General features: G+C 45.0%; 1 protein-coding gene across 1 annotated transcript in view; it reads left to right on the top strand.

Annotated features, from left to right (window-relative positions):
• Positions 1 to 22,636, top strand: part of ITPR2 (inositol 1,4,5-trisphosphate receptor type 2) — a 254,839-nt gene extending 232,203 nt beyond the window's left edge. The window contains exons 56-57 of the mRNA XM_072331407.1: positions 20,671 to 20,832; positions 21,966 to 22,636. Of these exons, the coding sequence (XP_072187508.1) occupies positions 20,671 to 20,832; positions 21,966 to 22,052 (249 nt within the window). The 3' untranslated portion in view covers positions 22,053 to 22,636. The remainder of the gene's footprint in view (positions 1 to 20,670; positions 20,833 to 21,965) is intronic.
• The last annotated feature ends 1,706 nt before the right edge of the window (positions 22,637 to 24,342 follow it).

Below are 24,342 nucleotides of genomic sequence, written 5' to 3'. Positions count from 1 at the left end.
ATGTCAAGTTGTCCTCGAATACCTGAAAACATTTCTAGCTTATCTCAGAAATGCTCTTTAATTCGCAGAACATTTCCAGACTCTAGGGCCTGTCTCCTTTGTCTGGTCCCTCCTTCTCCTCTTCTTCCCTCTCGCTGAGATGTTTATATGGTTTTAAACTTTGAAAGTGTGTATGTTAACTATTAATGTTTAATTCCGAGGGGTGCATTAATATTCATAGTAAGTGTATTCATCCTGTGGCAGCAGTGGCTTGAATTTTCTGATGCAATTCACTAATGTATTTTACGTTTGCACTAATAGTCGGAACTCCTGTTTGTATATCTAAAATATTATCAGAAAAGCACCAAAACGTGTGTGGCCTCAAGCACTGAACCTATTTCTCAAAGCTCCTCTGGGGCAGAATGCTGATGGTTTGAGTGGTTAACAGTCATCAAGAGCTTGGAATTATTAAACCCTCTGAGCGAGGGCTTGGTGGGTTTTTTTTTTCCATGTGTATATATGAAAACAGTCGTTCTAGATGATGACAGAGTTGCGTATGGGCCTAGAAATGTAACATAATGCTTACAAGGAATGGAAGGAGGGAATGTAGGAATGGAAAGAAAGAAAGAAAAACAAATGTTTGAACAAACTATGTGTGGCTGTTGTGGGATTACTGTTTGTGCCTTCATGTAGTAAAAATTCCCTGGTACAAAATCTAGGGATGGTGTGCTGTAGAAATGCTGGTTGTGTGAAGCAGAAGCAATTGTAGCCATTTAAGTGAATAAAAGAGGTCTCGTTCTCTTGGAGCCAGAGTTTACTTGACACCACATAGTAGAAGGGCTATTAAGAAATGAAAGAAAATAACCTGACTGGAAGAATGGAGTGTTCTGCAAGTATGATATTCAGCTGGAAGAAGTTGAGAGACAGAACTTTGCTTATGACCAAAATTGTCAGGAGCCATTGGTGCTGATAGAGGTTGTATGTTTTGTGTGTTTCAAAGCCAGCATGATACCAGTGGAATAATATTGCACGTATGTGGAATGTACTACCTCACATTCAGAAATTCAATGTGAGATAATTGATTTTTTTTACCTGAAGACAGGGAGAAAAACTGATTAAGACTTTTTGGGTGACTGGAAGCTGAGCAACACTCTTGAAGTTCTGGGACAGGTAACAAATTCCCTGATGAGGGGCTTAGATTTTGGTTAAAATCTAGCACAAGAGAGGCAGATTTCAAATGAACCTTTCACAAAGGAACTGAGGCTTGCCAATGAAACAGATTCATTACCAAATGAGGCTGATGCATGGGGATGTGACACTGTAGTTCAAATGGGAATCCAAAATACGTGAAGAGACTCAAGGCAGAAGGGAATGCAGTATTCAAAGACAAAAGTGAGAAAAGAATATGCAGTTTCCTTTTCTAAATGAACCTGAAGAAGATAATTTCTAGCATACCAGAAAAGATGCAAGAAATGCAGTGGATTACAGTAGCTGATAAGGAAAAGCACAAAATAGACAAAAGGGATGATGGCAGCATTCTTGTTCAAAAAGCTTTTCCGCTGAACTGTGGATAGCACTGTGGCCATGGACTGGCCATCAAGCTGGAAATGAGAGGTTGTTATTTTTAATGTGGGTCCTGCTTGTTAAGCTGGAACAGTGTGGCTAGCACTGCAGGCAGTGGAAGATAAACCCGGTAGATGTTTGAGTTTACCATAGAACATGTCAACAGGATACAGTTAATACATTGGAGATGGTTAAGGCTAGTTTCAAGAACAGGAGATTCTCAGGACTTTTTTGAAGGGGACAAAGAGGAATGATATTCAGTGATTTGGGTGATACAGAATGTGGAAGAACTCTATGAATAGTACTCCTGGAAAAGCTTTCCTAACTTTACTAGTTTCTATTGCAATTTGGTAGACCCCTGTGTCTGTTTCTGTAGCTTTAATGAGTCAAACCCAAATTCTGTGTTTTCACAACCAGAATCCTTAAGAATACTTGAAGAATTTTTAGTCAAATCTAAGCTTCAAGGCTCAGGCCCAGCCTTAAATAAAGGTAAGTCAAATTTTGGAGTATTCTTCAGTAACTTCTTTAAATAGAAAGTGGAGTTCAGCTCCACGTATCATCCTCACTACCCCTACAACTATGGTTAACCGATTGTTAATTGTACTCCTGTACTACTGTACTGCAAAACAAAACAAAACAAAGCAAAAAACCAGCATTGGCATGGTTTACAGTATAGCTAAGCACCAGGGGAAATGTCTGCATTTTCTGCTAGTCTCTTTTTTCTACTGCCCATCAGGACCCCAAAATATGACTGACTATGATACAACTCTGTCTTGGTCATGATTAGTATGTCCATCAAAAAGGGAAGTATCTGGTTTGAAGGTATAGTGATAACGTAACTGGAAGAAACTAGAATGCTCTGATTTTCTTGTTCTCATCATAGAATCACAGCATGTCTTGGGTTGGAAGGGACCCTAAAGACCATCCAGTTCCCACCTCCTGCTGTGGGCAGGGATGCCACTCACAAGATCAGGCTGCCCAGGGTCCCATTCTCCAGACAGCCTGTTCAGTGCCTCACTGCCTTCCAAGAAAAGAATTTTCTCCTAATGGCTAATCTACATCTACCCTCTTTTAGTCTAAAACCATTCCTTGTATTCCTGTCACTATAAGACCGTGTCTAGTCTGATAGCCAATTTCCCTCCTGCTTGTAAGCTCCTTTTAAGTACTGACAGGCCACAGTGAGGTCTCCCCAGAGCCTTCTCTTCTTCAAGCTAAATAAGCCCAGCTCCCTCAACCTCACTTCATAGGAAAGGTGCTTCAGCTCTCTGAGCATCTTTGTGGTCTCCTCTGGACCCATCCCAGCAGCTCTATATTTTTTCTTATGCTGTTTTGTAATACTTTTTGAAAGACAATAAAATCCCTGTCAAAAGAGACAGAAATTACTAACCCCAGGTAACTTCACTTTCTCAGTTTTCAAGTTCGAAAAAGAAACTTGCAGGTAGTCTTCTACACATTCCTCACTCAAAAGCAATACTTTTGCAAGTCCCCACATTGACTTGTATTTCTATCTCAGGCATGGCTTGTTTCAAGGCATTTGAAATAGCTTGCAATCTGTTAACTCTCAAGCCTCAAAAGTCCTTAGGGCTCAGTCTTCTTTTGCTTTCTTCCTCTGGACCACAGACATAGGCTGCAAGTTCCTGGGACTTTGGTTTTCCCAGCAGCTCTGTATTTGCTTGAGCACTTAGCACTGAGCAGTGGCTGAAGTAATTAGTAGCTATAGAAGAGGTTGTAAAACAACACGTAGTTTATAGGCTTCTGGGTTTTCAGTCAGTGACTATGTGGTGATGCTGTGGGAGTAAAGCTCTTCAAATCTTTTGGTGATGCCTATCCTACTGGCACAGTACCATATATCAGTTCTTGTGTGAAACACTGGTGAATATTAAATCAGTGCAGTAGGTTTTATTATCTGTTGGTTATCCAGACCTCTTTTATGAAGTCAGACATGATTATTCCATATCCAAGAAGACAGAAACTTTGAAAAGCTGGATATGTGGCTTGTGTTTGCACCGAGAAACTGCATGAATTATTCTCCCATTGAATTTTCACTCCTGAAGAAAAACTTCATTTCTAACTCATTTGACCAGAAATTCCATCCCTTGCAAACCCACAAAGATGCACATAACTTGTATTGCATCAATACAGCAGTATTTGAATGTTCCTTGTGCCCATTTGTCGGAGGAAGCAGTTTAATGTAAGAACTGGAACAGCGGAGGTTAGCATCCAAAGTTTCCGATTCTCTTTTCAGCGATGCAATTTATATATTAAGACTTCTATTTGCAGTTTTGGTAGCTGCAGATAGATAAATGGAGGCAAAAATGTTGTTGATTAATTACTACATTTTTTGCAGCAACTCGGAGGGAGAAATGAATTAGCCTATGGTTTCTTCTTCCTCTGTTCATTTGCAAACATAAAAGGCTATGGGCATGGTAATTGAATTAATTATTTCACCCACTGGAAGAATGACAGACTCTAGCAAACGAAGCCCTAAAAGTTTTGTTTTCACATGCCCTGTCCACAGTTCTTAGCAAGTTTCATAATGGATTTTATCAGCATTAGTGCTACCTGTCATAACTACATAATTACAACACCTAATTATATTATTACTTATTTACTCTAATTATGTAATTGGATGTAATTGGTGCAATTACATAGCTCCTCAACCGGCTGAAAACTGCTCTAAAACCTGCCTATGTTCATAAAGAGTAAAGGATTCTGTGATGCATTTGGCCATGTCCCTAAAGCAAGGCGATCTTCAGTAGGAAATTAATGGTTCTGCCCTCTTGCCGTGGAGATCACTGGGACATTGAGCCTTTTATATTGTGATAGCATCTTAAAAGTATTAGTTAACATTTTGTTTCATCTGTAAATATATCATCCCCAAATGGCAAATTCATAATCTTAAGCATCTGTTCAGGCTACACTTCAGGATACCCAGTATTCCCACTGAAATCCATGGCAAAATCCCCAACAGTGTTATAAGCATTAGGCAGAAGAGACATTGATAATGTAGCAAAATATTTTAGCTACTTCATTCTAAACGTTGAGAAGGCGTCAGCTTAGTTTCACTAACATTATTAAATAAAATAAGTATTTGGCAAAATGTCTTGGCAATTTCCATGTCACAAGGAAAAAAAATCTAGTTCTTTGGGTGGTGTTTGTTGTGATTTAATTGCTGAAGTTTGAAAGTTGAGCTGAGCTTCTCTCATGAACTGGTGCTGCTGTATCTTTTCTTCCTCCCTCCAGTCTCATGTTTTTGCCTTCTTTTTCTGTTAGATACCCAGAAGTGGGTATTACATTTGAAAGCAGCACTGGGAATAATGCCAAGTGAGCCATCAAGGAGCCTCATGATAGCTGTCATTCTGCCCTCACTGTGTGCCATTCTCTGTTGGTTTCCTGCCCTCTGCTGCCTTGATACTGTCCAGGCTCAGATCTTGACTGCAATCGCTGTGAGGTCTTGCCCAGAAGTGAGCCTCTGAGGCTCATGGGCAACTGTGACCTGAGTGGAGTTTTTGGGTATCACAGTGAAATCTCTGCCTTTGGCATCATGAGGCCATAAGTCTGACATCCAGACTGTTCAATGGCCATCCCTAAGGAAATCAGGGATCTCCAGATCTGGAGGAGGCAGGTCTAAAGGAAAGGAAGCAGGTGAGGTAAGGGCATTGAAAAAGCACAAAGGAAGAAGAAGAGGATCCTGACAGTGGGCCAGCAAGCAGAAGCAAGGTTTGTAGAACAAGCTGTTCTTTTCTGCTGTCAATGTTTTTCAAAGAATGTAATAAAATAATATGTACTAAAAGGGCTGTTGACCTCAGGTCTTAAAATATAACTTCTTTGTAGAAGAAAAATAAAAAAAAAAAGTTCTGGCATCCAGGATTTTTTCTATTCTGTTATCCTTTGTTTTATGAATTTTGGAGGCAAAAATTTTCCCCACTGATTTTTCTCTCTGGCCTGTAAATGCTCTGCTTCTATGACACTCTTATTACAGACAAAGATTGCTGTTGAGGTATTGCCTAAGGATGGCCTAAACCATAGAAATGTCAATGTAAGGTAGCATTAATACTGCAGAAGGGATACTGTGGTTGACAAGAAGATGCATTGGGTGTTTCTCACTTGCACTCCAGTGATTCGTGCTAGACAGTTTGAGAAGTTTCCTCATCCAGATGTCCAACAGACCCTTCTGTTGCAATTTACCAGAACAATAGCAGAGGGGACAGAATCATAGAATCATAGAATTACAGAATGACTTGAGTTGGAAGGGACCCCAAGGATCATTGTGTTCCAACCCGCCTCCCCCCCCCCCCCCGCCAGATATAGGGCCACCAACCTCCAGATCTAATACTAGACCAGGCCGCCCAGGGCCCCATCCAACCTGGCCTTGAACATCTCCAGGTATGGAGCATCCACAGCCTCTCCGGAAGGACAAGCAATGTGTTGGCTCACACTTGAGCTTCTGCAGTTCACAGCCCTGTGTTCCAATGTACTGATGGCTATTTAAGACACGCCAGTCTGAACTGCACGTGTGGAGGAGAGGACACGCCACTATTTCTGCTGCTTCTCTGTAGATAGGAAAATAGTCAGCAGGGAGAAAGGGCACATAGCTGATAGGGGTGACCCTGTCAACTGCTACAGCTGAATCTGCCAGGGGCTGTGAGCTGTGGTTCTCAAACTGGCTCGCTATAAATAAACCTGTATTTTTAAGGTTTCTTCATTATCATAAATTCTAGTTCAACACTAAGTCTCTGATCTGGCAACTCATAGACTTCAGAATGCTCGCAGGACTTATGCATCCAAATGCTTCACTGGAGTGGGGCATAGACTTTATAACTTTCGGGAAGCTAATAATGCTCCCATTGTTAGGACTGATTTATTTTGCTGTTAAAAACTGGCCCTCCTCCAAGAAGGAGCAGATGTTATCAAAGCAAAGCTTGCAAGGATGAGATGTATGTACATAGCATTAAGCTATGCAACTTTTCCTTAATTACTTTTAAAAGACTGATACAATGCATGTCACATTATGAGTAATTACTTACTGTGGCAGATAGACCAATAGCACAAAAGCTAGATGCTAAATAAGATCTGAGGTCTCACTGACAGGCTAATTTCCTAGGAAATACAATGTTGGTTTTCTCTGTAGTTGTATTTTCATAAAAGAAGCAAATTAAAGAATTATGCCTAAGTAGATGATTTACTGCTCCCATTTTTGTTATGCTCAATATAGGGGAGAGGAAGAGCATGAGCAGTCAGCTTTCCATGTCCTTCCACATGGAAGCAGGCATTCGGATTAGGTGTGCCAAGTCCCAGAAACAGTCATTTTTGTGCATCAAGACCTCGCTAAAATTAACAGAGCATCTCAGAGCTGTTGAGAAATGATAAGGAATCATTGAACGAAGCTGAAAATATACTTAGTACAGGTTCAACCACTGCTTTTGACCTTCTTCATATACATGAGCGTGACTCAGTTTTACGTTTAAAGAGCACGCTGGGGTGTTGTTGCTTTTCTTTCTGTTAGGTACTGCATTATTTTTCTATTGTTGCTTTTCCTATTGCTCAAAAATGATGTTCACATCTTTAGGTAATCCATTACTGCTTTTCTTCTCCATATAATTTTGCCTCTATATTATTATCTCACAAGAGTGCTGAACACCTCCCTCTCCACTTCATAAAATAAGCAATTACAGTAACATGCCTAATTAGCTGATTTCCTTCCCATTTGTGAGTTTCTCAGAGCGTGAAAAGTCAGTATCACATGAAGACTTTGCATCTCTGTATGAAGCTCCTGTTCTGCAAGAGAGCAAGGCGTCTTCACTTCACTTCAAGGGCTGTACCTCTTTCAGATATGGGCTCTTTCCAGTCCACCATAGATAATTTGGTTTGCCTTCTTGGCTAGGTGATGTGTGAGATAGGGGGAAATAAAAGGAAAGGTGAGCTTCATTTGGGACCTCATTTAAAAGCTTGAGGTTTTAGTGGCTTAAGCTTATATACATTCGTTCAGAGACAAGAAAAATTACTTCTACTGCTGCTGTTTGAACAGGAAACCACAGATCTGATCCTACTTCCTTAGAAACGATGCCATTAGCTGGAGTAAGAGAGAGATCAGCATCAACCACAGATGCTACAACACAGGCAGTTTTGGTGCATGCAGTGAGGGCATGGAGATAAGCTTCAACCCTCCAGCTGACACAGTGAGGGGACAACCATGCAACCGTGCAGTGCCACTGCATCGCTGCTCAGCCCTACCTTGTTAACTCCTAAAGGGACAGGTCCCAGCACCAGCACAATCCTGGATGGTTTTGATTTTTTTCCTCTCCTTTGAAATTACTTTTGAATGAAAAGCTGTCATTAATTGAAAGCTACATAGTAAAACCTAAAACTCTCTGAGAGTACAATCATCCTGAGATTTGGGGGTTTTTTCCCCTGAAGCCTGGGAGCAGCGAGTTGATAATACCCAGCACTGCTCCTTTTGGATCTTGTGGTGGTGTAGCTCTGTTGTTAGTTCTGCTTAGTTCCCTCTGCATTTGAAGGATTTGTCTGCTGAACAATATTCAGGCTTTGATGACTGATTTTGTTATAAAGTTGTGCTCTGCCTGGATAGTACAGTGTAGTCACAGTCTCCTTGTCCTTCTTCCAACTCCAGTTCATTCAATTTGCTAATTAAAATAAATGAGCTGAGTTGGATTCCTGTTTTTTTGTTTGCTGCTGGCCTTAAAATCTCAAGGAGGGGTCTGGACACGAGGCAATGTTCCTTGAAACTTGCACATCCCCACGAACATCCAGGGGAGGTGTTCCAGCTGGAGCGCCCTGGAGCTGAGCAGCGCTGCTGGCAGGACACGGGCTGCGGTTCCCTGCTGGAATCCACTCCCGCCTCGACCTGCCAGAGACTGGAGCTGTTAACTTTCCAGGCAGCTTGCAAAAAACCACCTTTTATCCCTTTGTTAAGAAGCATGTGGCTGAGATGGATCTGTGTGTGGGCAGACCTTTATTCTGTGATTTCAAATGATGGAAAGGCTGTCCAAGGCATTGGATAGGCACCTACTTGTGCTTGAAAGCCTGGCAGGAGCAGAGGCTCGATTCTCCCAGGAATGGAAGCACGTGTCTTTGCCAGTTGAGACCTGAACCTTAACTAGAGTCACAGATACCGATAAGGTCATTCCCAAAGGGATAATGTCATGTTCAGATCCCAAAGCGTATAAACTGAATTCATATGATTTTGCACTCTAGGAGAAGCAACAAACACAGGAAGTCTTCAGCGTTACTTGAGAATATTATTGCAACATTTGAAAACCATTATTGTTCTTTGTATTACAGCGTTACTAAGCTTCTGGCTTCTTGAATGAGGAAGACACTCCAAAACTGTCCACAGCTAAGACAGATAGCTGCAGATGCTGAGGAAAAGGACTGTGGGTTTCCCAAAGACAGAAGAGTAATTAGTAAAAGAACAGGGAGATGGGTCTGAGGCAGTTGTCTTACCAAGGATACCATTTCAAAGTTGAACTCAAGGCACTGGGATGACGTTCTGCAAAAAGTAAAACAGGGGAAAGATGTAATATAGTGCTGCTTCTGAGTTCCCACATTTGAGAGACAGCAAGAGCTGTGAGGATTGCATGCACCAGTAGCATGAGCCCATTTTACAAGGTGTCATGGACGTGATGAAGTTGCTTGTTTTCTGTATCTGTTGTGGGAAGAAAAATGTGCAGGTCTGTATTGTTCCGTATGGATAAGTCTCTGAATTTGTATAACTTGGGTTCCATTGTGCCACTTATCTTTTGGGATCTGTTTTATGAGATTTGTTTTCGGGTTTTTCAAGTCTCGTTCCTAGAATCTCCTCTCTTTTTAGTTCTGTGGTTTTGTGTATGATAAAAAGCAAAGATTGCATCATCTTTAATAAAGGAGAAAATATATAGCCTGGAGGAATCAGATTAGTTCTAGAGAAAGAAATCAGTCAGGTTGGCAAATTGTATCTGTGGGACGGTGTGCAAAATGTTTGTTTCATACAGTATTTATTGAGCAAATTTGTTGAGAAGATGGTTAAAAGTGCTACGCGGAGAAAAAATAAAAACAAAGCAGGACCCGTTTTGTTCAGTTTAAATGACATTGATGTATTCTTTACATCATGAAATCTTGCAATATTACCAACAACAATCCCTGATAAAGTACTTTACACAATTGCCTCACAGGGCATTTTGAGATAAAAGTGTGTATGGGAGATTGTAAATTGGCTGCATCCAATTTATCTATAATGGAACCCACTACAGCCATCCTACAAAATTCAATAGATCAGGAATCACATTACGGTTCTTTGGGTTTGGGGTAGTAGTAGCCTCAAAGAGTCTCCAAAACAAACAGGCGAGTTTAAATCATGTTTAATGAACGCTGTGTATTTTATACACATGTGATTAAAATGTTTTGTCTCTGTTTTTCATTTTGCTGGGTGCTGCTGAAGGAAAATTGTAACTCTGGGTTTCTGAAACTGATCATCTGCTTGTTCTCAAAAGAAAATGCATTTTAATTGAACAGAACAAACCATATTTAAATGCTGGGCTGAAAAAAAATATGTAAAAAGGAAGGGAAAAAAACCAAACAAACAAAGCAGGAAAAAGCAGATGTGCACAGAGGATCCGTTTCAATATTTTCCTAGCAATGCGAGCGAGAGAGCTAAATGAAAATGTAGTACAGGCTGATAGAGGTTCACATTGTAGCAAGACATTTTTTCCTTTATCGATCTGTGCCTGCAGCCTCTGAAAGCAGTGTGCAGTAGCCATGAACCCGAGGAGCAGATGTTTCACTTTGCAGGCCCATTTTTGCTGTTTTCCATCTCTTCCCTGATGGCCCTGGGAACAAAAGTTCTCTGTGCATCCCAGTGGGGTTTATGAGGCCTGGTGGGGTGCAGCCATGGTTAAAGCCTCTCAGGGAGCCTCTCGGTGCGTACTTGGGTGAGGAGCTGGGCTTGCAAAGCAGAGGAATGTGCAGAAGCCCTGGGCGAGCAGTTGAACAGAGTGAGTGGTCTGCAAACAGCTTGGAGAGCTTGGTGGTGGTGCTCAGGCCCATATGGCTGAAAGGTGGCAGTGGCCCCATGGTGTTTTGTCAGGAGACACTTCAGAGAGAAAGCAGGAGCTCTTTCTTCTCTTACCGATGCTCGAGTGTGTGCATTTACACAAATGCATGGTATATGAGTGGTCACATCTTTGCTTAAGAGGACAGTTGTTCCCTATAGCCCATTAGGGACAGGCAATAATTCTAATTACTTTTAAAAGAAAATGTTCTTGAAGTTGTCCTTTCATATTGCACCGTGTGCAGAATACATGCGAGTCAGAATGGGCCCAAAGCAGACCGTTCAGATCATGATTCAGGGAGTATCCTAAAGCAGAACAATCGCACTGCAATCAGTGAAGCTATGCCTGTGTAAAGCTGAGAACAAGGTCAAGTCCCGAGCCTCTGAAAAATGAGTCTCCAGCTGAGTCTTTGTATTTCCCAAAGATTCTATTACACCAAATTGAAGCTAAAGCTAGAAAACGGACAGTGCTTGCAAAAAAGCAAGGTGACAGGGCCAGAGAATTAAATCTAAATGTCAAAGAAAGCATGCATTTCAACAAGCACACCCCTGAATCCCATGCTACAAAAGGTATGAAGCAAAGGTCATGGCTGGGAGGTTAACAAGGGGGTTAGACCCTGATCCACTGTATCAAACCATCTCTTACATTGCCAAAAACAGGTCAGAATGGATGCTGTCCTCACCGGCTGAACAGCAAGCGTGTATCTAAGGAGCAGACAACCTGCCAGTCCCTAGCAGTGGTGTGCTACTGTAGGGTATGTTTACGCTGCAGTGGTGGTAGTGGCATGGGCTTGTGACTGGAGTTAGTGCCTGGAGTGCTCCTGCCAGCGTGCCTTGCAATAGGAAATCAGTGCTAGAAGAGGATCAGAAGAATGGAGACTTCGGTGAGATAGACTTCAGACTGGTTGGTGGTGCGTGGGTAGGAATGATGTGGTACTGGATAAGCACCTGTATTCTGTTCACTTTAAGGGCAGAACTATCATTGGAAGACACAACCGTTCAGCCACACAAGAGCCAGCACAGCAAACGGGCAGTGAGTTTGCTGAAATGATGTTAGGAGCAGCTGGGGAAGGAGAGGGAGAGCAGAGCCGGGGCTGGAGGCATGCTGGCAGTAGCGGTGCTCGTGGGCGGCTCAGACCCTCTCCTGCCACTGGGTGCCCCATGCGGTGTACCAGGCAAGGTGCCACCTGGCAGCAGGGTGCCTGTGCAGCTCGATGATAGCAGCACCACAATGAGCTGTGGAGGAGATGGAGAGCAGCCAGGTGCCTCTGTGTGAGGATGGCCATACGGCCATTGCTTTACACTGTTCTTCCCCTACAGAGACAGCTGGAACTAAAGCAGAGCCTCTCATGCTGCCATTAAAAGGTTCTTTTTTTAAGGACATGTGCACTTAATGTCAGAATATTGAAACCATACCCACGTGAATAAAGTTAGCAAGCCAGTGATTCATTGCTGTTTCAAATCTCTATCTAGCCACAGTAAATTTCTGCTCAGTAGTGACAGTCTGTGTCCACATGCAAGCCGTGATTTACAGTTCTGTGCTTTGTATCAACAACATCTGTTTAACAAAAGGAAGAAAAAAAAAAAAGCCAAGAACATTTATTTTCTAATCTCTGAACCAGATGTTGTTTCTTTATGCACAAGATCCAGGGATTATATCAGAAATAACTTAATTATTTTAAATGAATAATCTGAAGTGTTTTTCCTAAAGCTCGTCCTGTAACCACTAACAACATCAAAACATAGGAATGTGGAAAAGTAAATTCGTATTTTGCACAGGTCTGTAATTATATCAGTTTTAAAGGCACAAATATAAGGAACGAAATCCTAGCTCATGATGGTAGTGCTGGGATTCTTGAAGATTTGCATAGAAAATATCAATTCTCAGAGTTACGATAGAGATAAGGTGGCATAGAATGACTGAGGCAGTATCAGAAAGCAGCAGCTGAGAAACGTACACTTGCCACAGGCAGAGGAAAGCACGGGAAAGCTGCGAAGCTTTAGAGAGGTGCTGGGCTGAGGTAGAAGCTCAGGCCCTCCTCCCTCGAGGCAGGAAAATAGTCACAGAATGAGTCTGCGGAATAATTCGGGCTGGGAGAGACCTCCAGAAACCCAACCAGTTCAACCCCCTGCTCAGAGCAAGTCCAGATGAAGCAGTTTGCTCAGGGCCACGACCATTTGTGTGGTTATCCAGCACCTACCTAAACCAAAAGCCTGGTGTCCGACCTGGTGCACCAGATGCAGTCTTATGCATGCCAGTGGGAGGGCAAGAATTACTTCCCTGTGTGCTGGCTGCACTCTGACTAATGCAGCCTGGGGCGTGCTTGGCCTTTTTCACGCTAAGGGCACCCTGCTGCCTCTTGTGCTTAGCACTTACGTATGGGATTGACCACAGAAGTGGTGTGAGATCACACTCAAACTTATGGGCAGGACTGTGAAAATGTATTTTTGTGACTGTTTTCATCTCTTGGAGCTAAATGCCAGGCCCGTGTGTTCTCCGAGCAGGAACTCTGGGAGGCTCTTCCCTGGAAAAACAAGATCCTTCTTTACACTCTCAAGCTGAGTGCCAAAACTGCCACACACAGCACTTAGCTAGAGGCTTGAGATTTATTATCATTCCTCCCCATAGCTTTTTGGGGGATTTCACGAACTGGAACACCAATAATGAAGCGCTTGCAAGACACTCACAAGTGACTGGCCTAGATATCGGAGCTCACAGTTATGTGGAATTAAGGTGATAGATTCTTTTGCAGACGACTCAAAAAAACATTCAGTCAAATTAAAGTGAAAGTAAATGCACCAGTGGTGCTGCTAAAGCAGACCGTGAGGCTGTGTTACACTTCCAACCTTCTTATAGTGGGAAACAGATTCTTGTATTTTCCAATGCACCGTGGAAGTTGTAGAACGTTTCAATCTAGTATAGGCCCAGTCGGATATATTAATTTTCTCGTTGCATAAAGATTTATCTGCAATTGCCAAGGTTTATTTTTATTTTCCTTGAATTACTGTTGTGGTTGCATATGGCTGCATAACAATTCCTAATTTCCCGCCCTATATTCTTGTACAGCACCGATTGCTTATCAAATACAGTCTTAACATTAAAGTGTCAAACAGGATTTGCAGAAAGCTATTTGGATTTGTAGTTTGGGATGAACGTTTATCAAATTGTGGATTAGCTGAATCATGCACTGAACCAAATTATTATTGTCTGTGATTAAATCACAAAGTGGTTATTGCCCCATGTCATCTAAAGCACAAGATAGTTTAAATCTTCAAAATCCCTTTTTTAAGGTGGCTATAGGAGCTGTATCGATGCAGACTTTTATGACTAGACTGCATCCCCAGGCAGAAAAAAGAAACAGCTTTCAGAAGGTAGCTTGGTCTGATCGCTCTCTGCTTATATGGGCAGCTAATCTAGGAAAGAAATGGATGGACTTATTTACACCTCAGACGCGCAGAATCATTTTTTAGTAAATAGACGTCTCTATACCCGGAGCTGAAGTATTTTTTCAAGGTGCTGGCTCAGGAAAGAGGAGTGAATGGCCCTGCTGGTTCTTGTGCCTGAAAGGACATGAGCAGTGACATCTGCAGTTTATTAGCATTCATGTGGAAACACAAGTCTAAGGCACAATGGTGTCGGAGGGGCTGAGTGGTGGCACTTGTTCGACTCAGAGGCTACTGGGTGACCAGCAGTGGCTACGATGGATGTCCCCAAATTGGGCCTAACCACCCACATATGCACTTCTCACCTCTCTAAAGCTGTAGGAGGCTTTTCCAGGCTGCCATCACAGTTCCCATCCAGCACACGCCAGCGCTGAGTCACCAAGGAGTGATTGGCTTGTGCCGGACATGGGAGTGGTGGGCTGGAGAAGGCGGGGGAAGCTGAGAGGTCACTGAGCAGTCATACCTCCTCTTCTTTTTGAGTAGGTGGGAGGGAAGTCCCCAGACTGCTTGTTTTCATGTTGCAACAGGGGGTCACGGGGTAGCGAGGGCTGAGTGTCGCCACACTGGGCAGTGCCTACTAAGGAAATGAAAGCTCTGTATAGCTGGCAGCAGCATGGCCTCAGACTGAGCCTGTGGGGATGGCACTGGCAAAAAGTCTGCATTAGGCTGCCTTTGCTCCTCTACCTCATCCCCCTTGTCCTACTCTTTGACCTATTTTCTCTCATTGTTATCTAGTAATCTGTTTTTTAAAAGGCTCAGCCCAGCCTCTCCCGCTGATTGCAGCTGATCCATCTCTTTGCTGCCTGTGAAACCCGCACCTCCTGAAGGAGCATCCCCTGCCAATTACTCTGAAGACATGGATTCAGCTCAGCGTGAGAGTTCAATTGAAGCCAGTTGGCCATGCCAACAGGACAGGGACGGCTCAAGAAAGACTTTTTACAAAGTACAGAAACTCCAAACAAAATTTTTCACTCTTTCCTCCCTCCAAGCTCAAATAGATCTATCAGAGTCAGAAAAATGGAAGTATTTGACTGAAGGGAGTGCTTAGCTCTTAGCTCTGCCCTGCCCCAGAAAGCCAGTGGGAAGAAAGGAGAAAGTCGCTTAGAAGCAAATGCAGCCTCTCGCTCTGAGCATTCCTTTCTGAGAATAAGGCTCTGAGATTTCTCAGCAAATGCAAGGAGCAAATCCCCTAAGCCCTGCGACTGCTCAGCGTGTGCCCTGCCATCGGCACCTGGCACTGTGCACATGCAGGGGACCTCACGGGGAAGTGCGTGCCCTCCCGGGCCTCGCTGCTGCTGGGGTCCTGCCAGTGGGATTTGCTGCCAGGGAGGCAGGCGGGAGCGAGCATGCTGGATCACCGCACGAAATGTCTGCTCAGCTCGTGTGCAGTCTCTTTGGCCCGCAGCCTTTTGGCTAGCCCCACCTGCCCTTTTATTTTTTTCCGTCCAGCTGAGCTGGCAGAGAGGAGGCTGCGGCTCCCTTCTGTCCCTGCAGCCTTCCTGTCTGGCTGACTCTCTGCCCTAGACACAGACGTATGCTTAAATATGAATTCTGCGAGGCGCACATCATGCTCGAGGAGGGAGGGTGCAGCGAGTAGGTCCTGTGATCCGTAGGTGGGCTGCTGCGGTTGGGCTGAGGATAGCTGCTGTCTGATGCAAGAATGAAGTAACAGTAACAACACACCGCACTCAGCCCCAGCTGTTCAGAAAGAAGGTTTCTGTACATTTTAGCCATTCCTTTTGTGTCTGCTTCGTTTTGCAGTGCTGCGTCCACGTAGCTCAACCTCTGCGCGTTCGTTTGTGCTTGAGCTATGTCACCTTGCGCTAACCTGGTTGCTGCTTATAGGCTGTGACAGCTGCTGGCAGAGGTTTGCCCTGCTCCCTACCAACAGCCCGCCTCGTTCATGCAGGTTGTTGGCTCAAAATGTCTGCCTGAACCCTGAGAATACAGCTGGATTTCTAAGAAGAATGGCTAAGGCATGGCAGATGACACACTCCCAGGTCCCATCCCCGCAGCGGCCAGGGAAGCAGCACCTGCAGTATGGCTGAGGCACATTGCAGCTTTAACATGTGTGAGCTGGTCAAGGTGAACCCTGGACTGAGCCCATAAACGTTTTAAGTCCCAGAACAAATGTTTGGTGTTGTACAAACGTGTTAGCTACCTCAAGTTAATTGGCAAGCAATTCCCTTGAAGTAAAAATAGCTTTCCTGCGGCTGAGCAGTCACAGAGTGCCTGTCCCCCCATGAACACTTCCAAATCACTAAAACATTCTGCTGAAGAACCTTTTCCGATCTGTCTTGTGGAACCTCACAGGTTTGTGATTGAAAGGTTTCGTCCCCAGAGGCAATTGCAAATTGCCTGAGGTACAGAGTTGGCAAACAGGGCTGTGTGATGGAGCTCATTTTCATGCTGCCCTTTAATATTATTAGAGTTTTGCAGTTCACAATACTTGGGGAAAAAAAAGATGGTGCTGACTGGCAAATGCATGCCATTCAGCAAGAGAATATAACTAGCACATACGTTACAGTGGCACTGCTGATGAAGGTCAGATAAATATTTTTAACCTAAAGACAGATTGGCTGGCGTTTTGTGTGACATAATCACACAGTTGGATTGGGTTTCTGTGTGTATGTTCTGTCAAGAACCAAGAAGCAAAGTGCTGCCAGTACCCACCGTAGCACTTGGGACTACCAAGGGAGAGCCTTGCAGTCAGCTGTTAGTCCAGGCTATAAAAGTCAGTTGCTTCTTTTCTTTTGATGAGATCTTCCATCCATGCCGTCCCATCGACTTTTCTTAGAACTTGGCTCAAGCCCTTGATCCTCCACAACCATCTGGCGAAATTATGCCAGAAAAACCACAGCCAGGTTTCTTCCTTGGGACTGATTACCACAGCAGTTCTGGGAAGCAGAGTTGGGCACATGTGGATGTGAGAGTGACGGAGCTCTGGGGTTGTGGTGGCCAAGATGGGCTGGCACATGGTGCAGAGCTGTCCCAGCCAAACAGCTGTGTGTTGTATGGCAGCGGTGAGGTGCTGCATGCCTTTTTCCTGTCCTCACCCACTCCTGGCCACCACTCTCCCCAGAAGGTTTAACCTTGTGCAGAGGAGAGGGCAGCAGGTGATGCTGGGAGCCTTGGGACAGGCCGACTGCACTGGGCTGCCCACTTGGGTACACGTTGCATTGCTCCAGGTGCCTCAGCGTGATGGAGGGTCAACCTGCAAAGCCCTTCCCAGGCAGCTGGCAGTCTCTGCCTCACGTCCTGGAGAAGCATGGGAGTGGCAGATGGAAAACAAAACTAGCAAAGTGCATTTCACAGTCTTGGCAGCAATGCCCAGCAAACATGAGAACCTCAGTGATGGAGTCTCAGATTGCTCTCCCTCTGCAGCCTGGCATTGGAAGCTTCAGCATTGCAGCAAGACTTTCCAAGAGGTGCTCCCAGCCCTCAGTTGGCTCCTGCAGCAACGTGTCCTTGGGGCAGATACATCCAGGTGTGTCAAGCAAGAGAAGCTGTGATGGGTGCAGACACCAGAGCTTTCCAGGAAATATTCGGATACAAGTGCAGCTCTGTTCACTGTAGGTCCTTTGAATTCACTTTCTGTGACCATGGTGGCAGATAAATTTGCTGGCAAACATTTTGCAAGTGAAAAGAAAGAAGGAAAAAAAAAAAAAAGCCTTGAGCCAGCAAAGTGCTGTGCACAAACTAAGCTTAGTGTTGATGGCTACACCTGTGCTTAGTGCTAGGCACGTGATGAATGCTCTGCTAGATCCTAGCCAAAATAAATCTAAAATAAATACCAGAGCGTGCTCGTGGAAAATGAATGCAGGTCTTGTAAGCATACCTGGTTGCAGCTGAAATCAGAGCCTACAGCTGCATGTGTCTGTGGGGATATCCAGCAGGGAGGGGGCACACGTGATCTCCACCAGCAGAGCTGGTGAAAACAGGTTTTGATTTGAATGAGTTATGACCCATTGAAAATGGCATCATGCGTAACCACAGTAAATTGTCGTAATGAGATCACGAGGCTCGAAGAAGTGGGCAGAGAGGAAAGGCTTCATTCCACCAGTGCACACGGCTGACCGAGCTGTGGGCTGCAGAACACAGCAAAAGGGACACACCGTCTCCTTCCCTGGGCATCCTGTCATTGCAGTGACAGCACCCGAGGTTTCACAGTAGGACAAAAACTCATTAGAAGTGTTGAGTTAAAAAGAAGGAAACAACCCAGCACTCTTGTGGCTTTGCATTTAGTCTTATGCAGGGTAATGAGGGATCGGGCTAACCCAGGCAATGGAAAAATATAAACACCGTAAGTGATTCCAGTCTCACGGCAGCTTTCTGAGTTAGCTTGGTGGTTTCGAAACACGTTCCTGTCAGAGGGCTTGATGGTCAGGGTAGCGCACGACATAGCTGAAAGTAGTCATCTCCCTCTGGTAGCACAATAAAATTGTATTCGCAGGCTCATAAACTCATAGACACAAGCCAGCCCATGTGGATCTGCTCACATAAGGCCGCCACTGGATGCTCAGCTACAAATAATGCAGAACCAGCTCTGACTTCTGTATTTTTGTCTGCAAACAAAAAAGCTGAAAGGCAAACTCTGAGACTGCAGCAGGGGTAATGCACTTGAGACTTTACCAGATACTAAGTCCAGACAACGTAAGTAGCACAGCTGTTGGCTGCCTGAAATCTTGTAGGTGGAATTCCAGAAAGTACTCCTGTTTGGTGGAGCTGGAGGGAAAGTGGTATTTGTTCAGAGCCATCTACCATAGAACTGTATAAGTATTAAGGTTGAAAAAGACCTTTAAGATCGTGAAGTCCAGTCATCTACCCACCCCCACCACGCCCTCTAAACTACATCCCTCAGTGCTCATTTCTTGAACACCTTGAGGGATGGCGACTCCACCACCTCCCTGGGCAGCCTGTGCCAATAATTGATCACTCTTGAGAAGAAATTTTTCCTACAATCCAACCTTCCCTCGTGCAGCTTGAGGCCTTCCCCTCTAGTCCTATCATGAGTTAGTTATGCAGGAGAAGAAGCCAATCCCCACGTAGCCACTACATCCTTTCAGAGAGTTGTAGGGAGCAATATGGTCTCCCCTGAGCCTCCAGACTCAACAATCCCAGCTCCCTCAGCCACTCCTCATAAGACTTGTGCTCCAGACCCCTCACCAGTTCTGTTGCCCTTTCTGGACATGTTTCAGGTCCTTTCTGTTTTTCTTGTAGTGAGCAGCCCAAAACTGAATGTGGAACTCAAGATGCAGCCTCACCAGTGTCAAGTACAAAGGGGTGATCACCTCCCTAATCCTGTGAATTACACTATTCCTGATATAAGCCAGGATGCCATTGGCCTTTCTGGCCACTTGGGCACACTGCTGACTCTTGTTCAATTAATGGTCAACTAGCACCCTCAGAGCCTTTTCCTCTGTGCATCTTTCCAGCCCCTCTGCCCCAAGCCTGCAGGGATGCATGGGATTGTTGTGGCTGAAGTATAAGACTTCGCACTTGGTCTTCTTGAAGCCCATGCAGTTGGCCTCAGCCCATCAGTCCAGCTTATCCAGAGCCCTCTGTAGGGCCTTCCTACCCTCAAGCATATCAGCACTTCCTCCAAATTTGGTGTCATCTGAAAACTTACTGAAAGTGCACTCAGTCATGCAAGGGACTGGAAGAAACACCCTCCAGCTCATGCTGTTTCTTTTTTAAAGTTATCAAGGGCACGTGTCTGTGGAGGCCTAGTTGCAAAACACTGTATGTATGATTAACCACATCCTCCAACTCCCCCAGGGTGGGAAGGCAGAGGTGCGTTGATGTCATGCATCACTGGATGCAGGACCTACTTCCTTTGTCTCTTGCATTAGGGCATATCACATCACTTGCCACATGGTTAGCACTCTTCCCAGTCTTGCACCCTCTACCCTGTTACAGGTTACGAACAAATATCTGTGCCCCTGGGTCAGGGAGGAGATGGAGCTTCATGCTGCCGCACCACATTCCCAATTTGTATCAACTGTCTGCAGCACTTCCTTTACGACCAGATTTATAGCCTGAGAACATGAATATCCTCGCAGTGCCCAATCCTTTGCCAGTCAGCTCTACATCATGGGGCTATGCTGAGATACAGAGTCTGAACTGCATGCCCAAGCCATTCCTGGGATCCCAAATCTTACACTATGGGCAGCTGAACTGGCCCCGTGACCACTACTTCTGCAGCAGGCATGCTGCATGCTAGCCTGGCAAGGGCTGTGGCTTGCCTTGTCTTCCTGTTGGTTTGCTGGTGCTCCTACAGGGACAGTGAAACAGGCAGAGGCCTGGCAGCTGAGGGGATAGCAGGGAATGTGTCCCTGTGAGTGCTCCAAAGCAAAGCCCAGGAGCACGTGAGGTCCCAGAGAGGCCTCCTTGTGTGTGTCTCTTCATACCATGTCTGCAGATGGGATAGGAGCAACTGTGAGAAACAAGGAATTTGCACTCAATGCTGTCTGTGTGGACAAAGGCCTGTGTAAAATGTCTGCTCCAGACAGCAACTGTGAAGCTCTCTTGCTGAGTGTCATCTACTGAGAAGTACCTGAGCCTGCATTTTCTGGTCTCAGTTAGTGGCACTGCAGAAACCCCCTACTAATGTTGCTGTTTTTCTGATACCTGTGTAGGAGAAGAATTTGGACTGGTTCCCTCGGATGAGAGCCATGTCTCTGGTCAGCAATGAAGGCGACAGTGAGCAAAACGAAATCAGGAACCTGCAGGAGAGGCTGGAGTCAACCATGAGCCTTGTGAAGCAGCTCTCCAGCCAGCTGGCTGAGCTGAAGGAGCAGGTGAGTGCCCTACCCCGGCCACAACCTGAACATGTGCAGTGGGCACACTCACTCCCCTCGGGTCACGGTCAGGACAGTGTAACAAAAGAGACTTTTGTCTGAGAAAGGTTTCATTTTTCTTCCAGTAAGCTTTCTGAGTAGATGCAGTGATAGGGGTTTGCGATGAAATTGTACCCTGTTAGCAGCAACAGAGTATAGGTAAGGGGAGTGAGTTACGATATCCCCCCGTGGGTGCGTGAGGACAGAGGTGGTCTTTGCACAGGCAGGCACTGCACAGCGTGGCAGCTGGGCTGTGGCAGCATCAGACATAGCTGCCTACTCATGGAAGTCAGCAGGAAAGCTTTCTCAATCTGACACACAGGAGTTCCCCTCACTGAGAATACCAGCAGCACTGTGCTGAAAACAGTTTCCTGAGCCTGTCGCTTTGCCTGTGTCGCCTTGTGCCTTTCAGCTCTTGGCATATGGGCACCAGGTACCACCTCTCTCCCAGCCCTGCTTCTGCCTTGCCTCCTCCTCACTTCAGGATCACAGGCTCAGCTTCCTTGTAACCTAAGATGCCCATCAACTTAGGTTTGTTTGTTACAGCCTCAGGAGAGCGTTCTGTTTTCTGTATGGAATGCCCTTCCAGTGGTATTGGCCATTATCCTATCATCCCCCTTCAAATCCTTCCTTAAAACCCTTTCTCCCTGAGAAAAACTGGACAGAGGTTTAGGCTGGATGTGCTGCTCCCATTGCGATTATCCACACTGCCCTGGGTGGTTCTACATCTCCCTGTGACTGACCTTGCCTTCTCCTGGCTCGTATTTAAACTCTTTGGGGCTGGGACCACCCTTTAATTCTGTCATTGTACAGCACCAGGTGTGGATGCTGACCCTCTGCAGGGCTGCAGAGCAAAGGATGCGCTGTAAAACCTGCCACTGGAGAAGAATCATGCACAAATGAGAATCAAATGTCCATACTTTGCAGGAGACGGATCTCCCACTTCAAAGGCATCTCTTACTTGTAATCTTTAATGCTGAAGAATAGAATTTCACTCCCCGTTGTTTTGCTTATATGTATCTTGTTCTGTGACTGCTAAATAATAGTAGAAAGCAAAAAAATAAATCTCGTCTCTCTCTGCCTTTCCACCTTAGATGACAGAACAAAGGAAGAATAAGCAGAGGCTGGGCTTTCTTGGATCAAACACACCCCATGTGAATCATCACATGCCACCACCCTGATACCATGGGGAGAAGCCGTGACTGGCCTTTCATCAGTATTCCTGCTTTATTACCGAATAAAAAACTGAGATTGAGAGGAGTGAACAGTGCCTATTGTTACGAAGTTAAAAACAACCAAGTGCCAAGATGTTAAGTGGTTTAGCTCTGGGAACAATTTGTAGCTGTTTTTCATGGTTGAAAGGGACCTAGGAACACAAGTGATACAAGGCAGTCCGTTTGTATTCATTCAGGGGGCCCGACTCGCTGCGTTTGTGCTCTGCGACTCAGTGGCTTCCGCAGTGGCTGCTGCCTGTGAGGGAATCAGGGCAGAGCCCGGCCGCGTCCTTTGTGCTGCCTTCAGCTTTCTCCTTAAAGCACCAACAAAATCGAGGCAGGAGAGAGGTGTATGAGCACAAATGCGATACAGCCTGGTTCAGAATCAATAGAAGCCGCTCCTTGTCTTATTTGTCAGATAGCAACATTAGTCACTTTCGCTTGGCGTCTACTATTTTTTAATTATGGTAAATATGTCAGTTGGGTAAGCAAGATTGTTGCTTCAAGTAACTTCTGCGAGGAGGGAAAGGGGAGAAACCTCAAAAGACTGGAAGAAAACAAGGAAGAAAAAAGAGAAAAGAAAGAAAAAAAAAAAAAGTTGCAAAGAGAAACATTAACGCTTTTGAATTTTAGCTGTCACCATGCAATTTCTTATTTATAACATGGAGCACAATGGATCTACAGCTGTGGGAATGTTACGCACGTAACACTGACAACGTAACTGGAAGTGAGTTCTTTCTCCTGGATTCACATGTTCTCGATTAATGTGGCCGTGAGACTTCACGTACCAAGGAGTTAAACTGTGCTTACGATTCAAATTCCAATGGAGGATTCAGGAACAACGTGAGATCTGTAGTCTGAAGTGTGCCTGCGTGTATTTTATATTTTTATCTTTTAAGCTTAAAAATGCCTTTCTACATGGAGTCCTGGTCATTGCAAACACCATCAGCAAGAGGTGACCTTAATAAATCAGTGCCATATTCTGCCAGTGTTCTTCTGAGCAGAGGAGTGTGGGCTCAACCTTCCTCCATCAGCCCTTCCTTGCTGAAGGGGCTTGCAGGACAAGCACAGGTGATGGGGCACAGCAGTGATGCCGCAGGAGCACAGGATTGGATGGGGCACAGCGATGATGCTGGAGGAGCTCTCTTCCAGATCTAGGCTGTAGGAAGGGCAGCAGCTGAACTATCTGTACAAGTTTCTGATGTATTCTCAGTTTCCTGAGATGGTTTTAGAAGACAAGTTGCTGGGTATCTGCAGAACCCAGCAGGCTTTTAGATGAAGATTTTCAGGACACAGATGGGAGCTGTGGCCCCAGGTCACTTTCATCTTCAGAGGATGTTGGATCCCTAGCTGTCCTTGGTTGCATTGGAAAACATCTCCATTAAAGTGGATTCACTTTGTAAACTAAAATACATTTATGATAATTTCCCCTGTAATATTTCCATTTTGTTACAGAAGCCGTTTTGATCAAGGGTGGAAATACTGTTGACTCCAGCATTTTTAGCATCTCCCTGAAAAAATACTGTCTTGTTATTAAGACACAATTCAAACCAGCAGACCCAGAATAAAAGGAAGGGAGGAGCATTTCCCTCACTTCATCCCAAATCCAAGCCTGTTCTTGGAACCTCTCTCTTTTTTTGTGTCCGTGAGGTGAGTGGGATAAAAATAATGTTCTTTAGGGTCTGATCTTTCTACTCCCAGCACATTTCACTCTGGCTTCTGTTGGGTCCCAGAAACCATGACCCAGCCAGCACTCTGCCCTCATGTGCTGAGATGAGGAGCGGGTGGTGGTTATCACATCCAGGACCGGGACAGAAAGAACAGAGAGTGAGAAACTAAACCCTTGACATCTTGTGATCTTTTAGGAATAAGTCATGGAGTGCGCCTCTATGTGACTGAGGCCTTGCTGCTGCTGCAGCTGAGCTGTGCTGGTGAGACCCCTCAGTGAGGCTGGTTGTCTGTGGGGATGGGCTCCATGTAGCAATTAGCATCCAGCACTAAGTGGCTTACAGTGACTTTATTCTGGGAGCTTGCATCAGCCACATGCCGTGCAGTAACCAACTCCTGTGTAAAGTAAGGCCAGGTCGGCCTCTCTGACTGGGCCTATTGTAAAGCACCAAGCCAAAGGAGTTGTGCACAAATGTCAGCTCAGTGGTGAGGTTGTGGAGAATCAGACCCGGCAGCCGTATTGATTCAAATTAGTTTGTGCAGTTCATCTGTTTGTCACAGCCTGTGTTTAAGTAGTCATTTTCTTCAT

This window comes from Excalfactoria chinensis, chromosome 1, assembly GCF_039878825.1.
Source record: "Excalfactoria chinensis isolate bCotChi1 chromosome 1, bCotChi1.hap2, whole genome shotgun sequence".
NCBI lineage: Eukaryota > Metazoa > Chordata > Aves > Galliformes > Phasianidae > Excalfactoria > Excalfactoria chinensis.
This window is presented reverse-complemented; position numbering and strand designations above follow the sequence as displayed.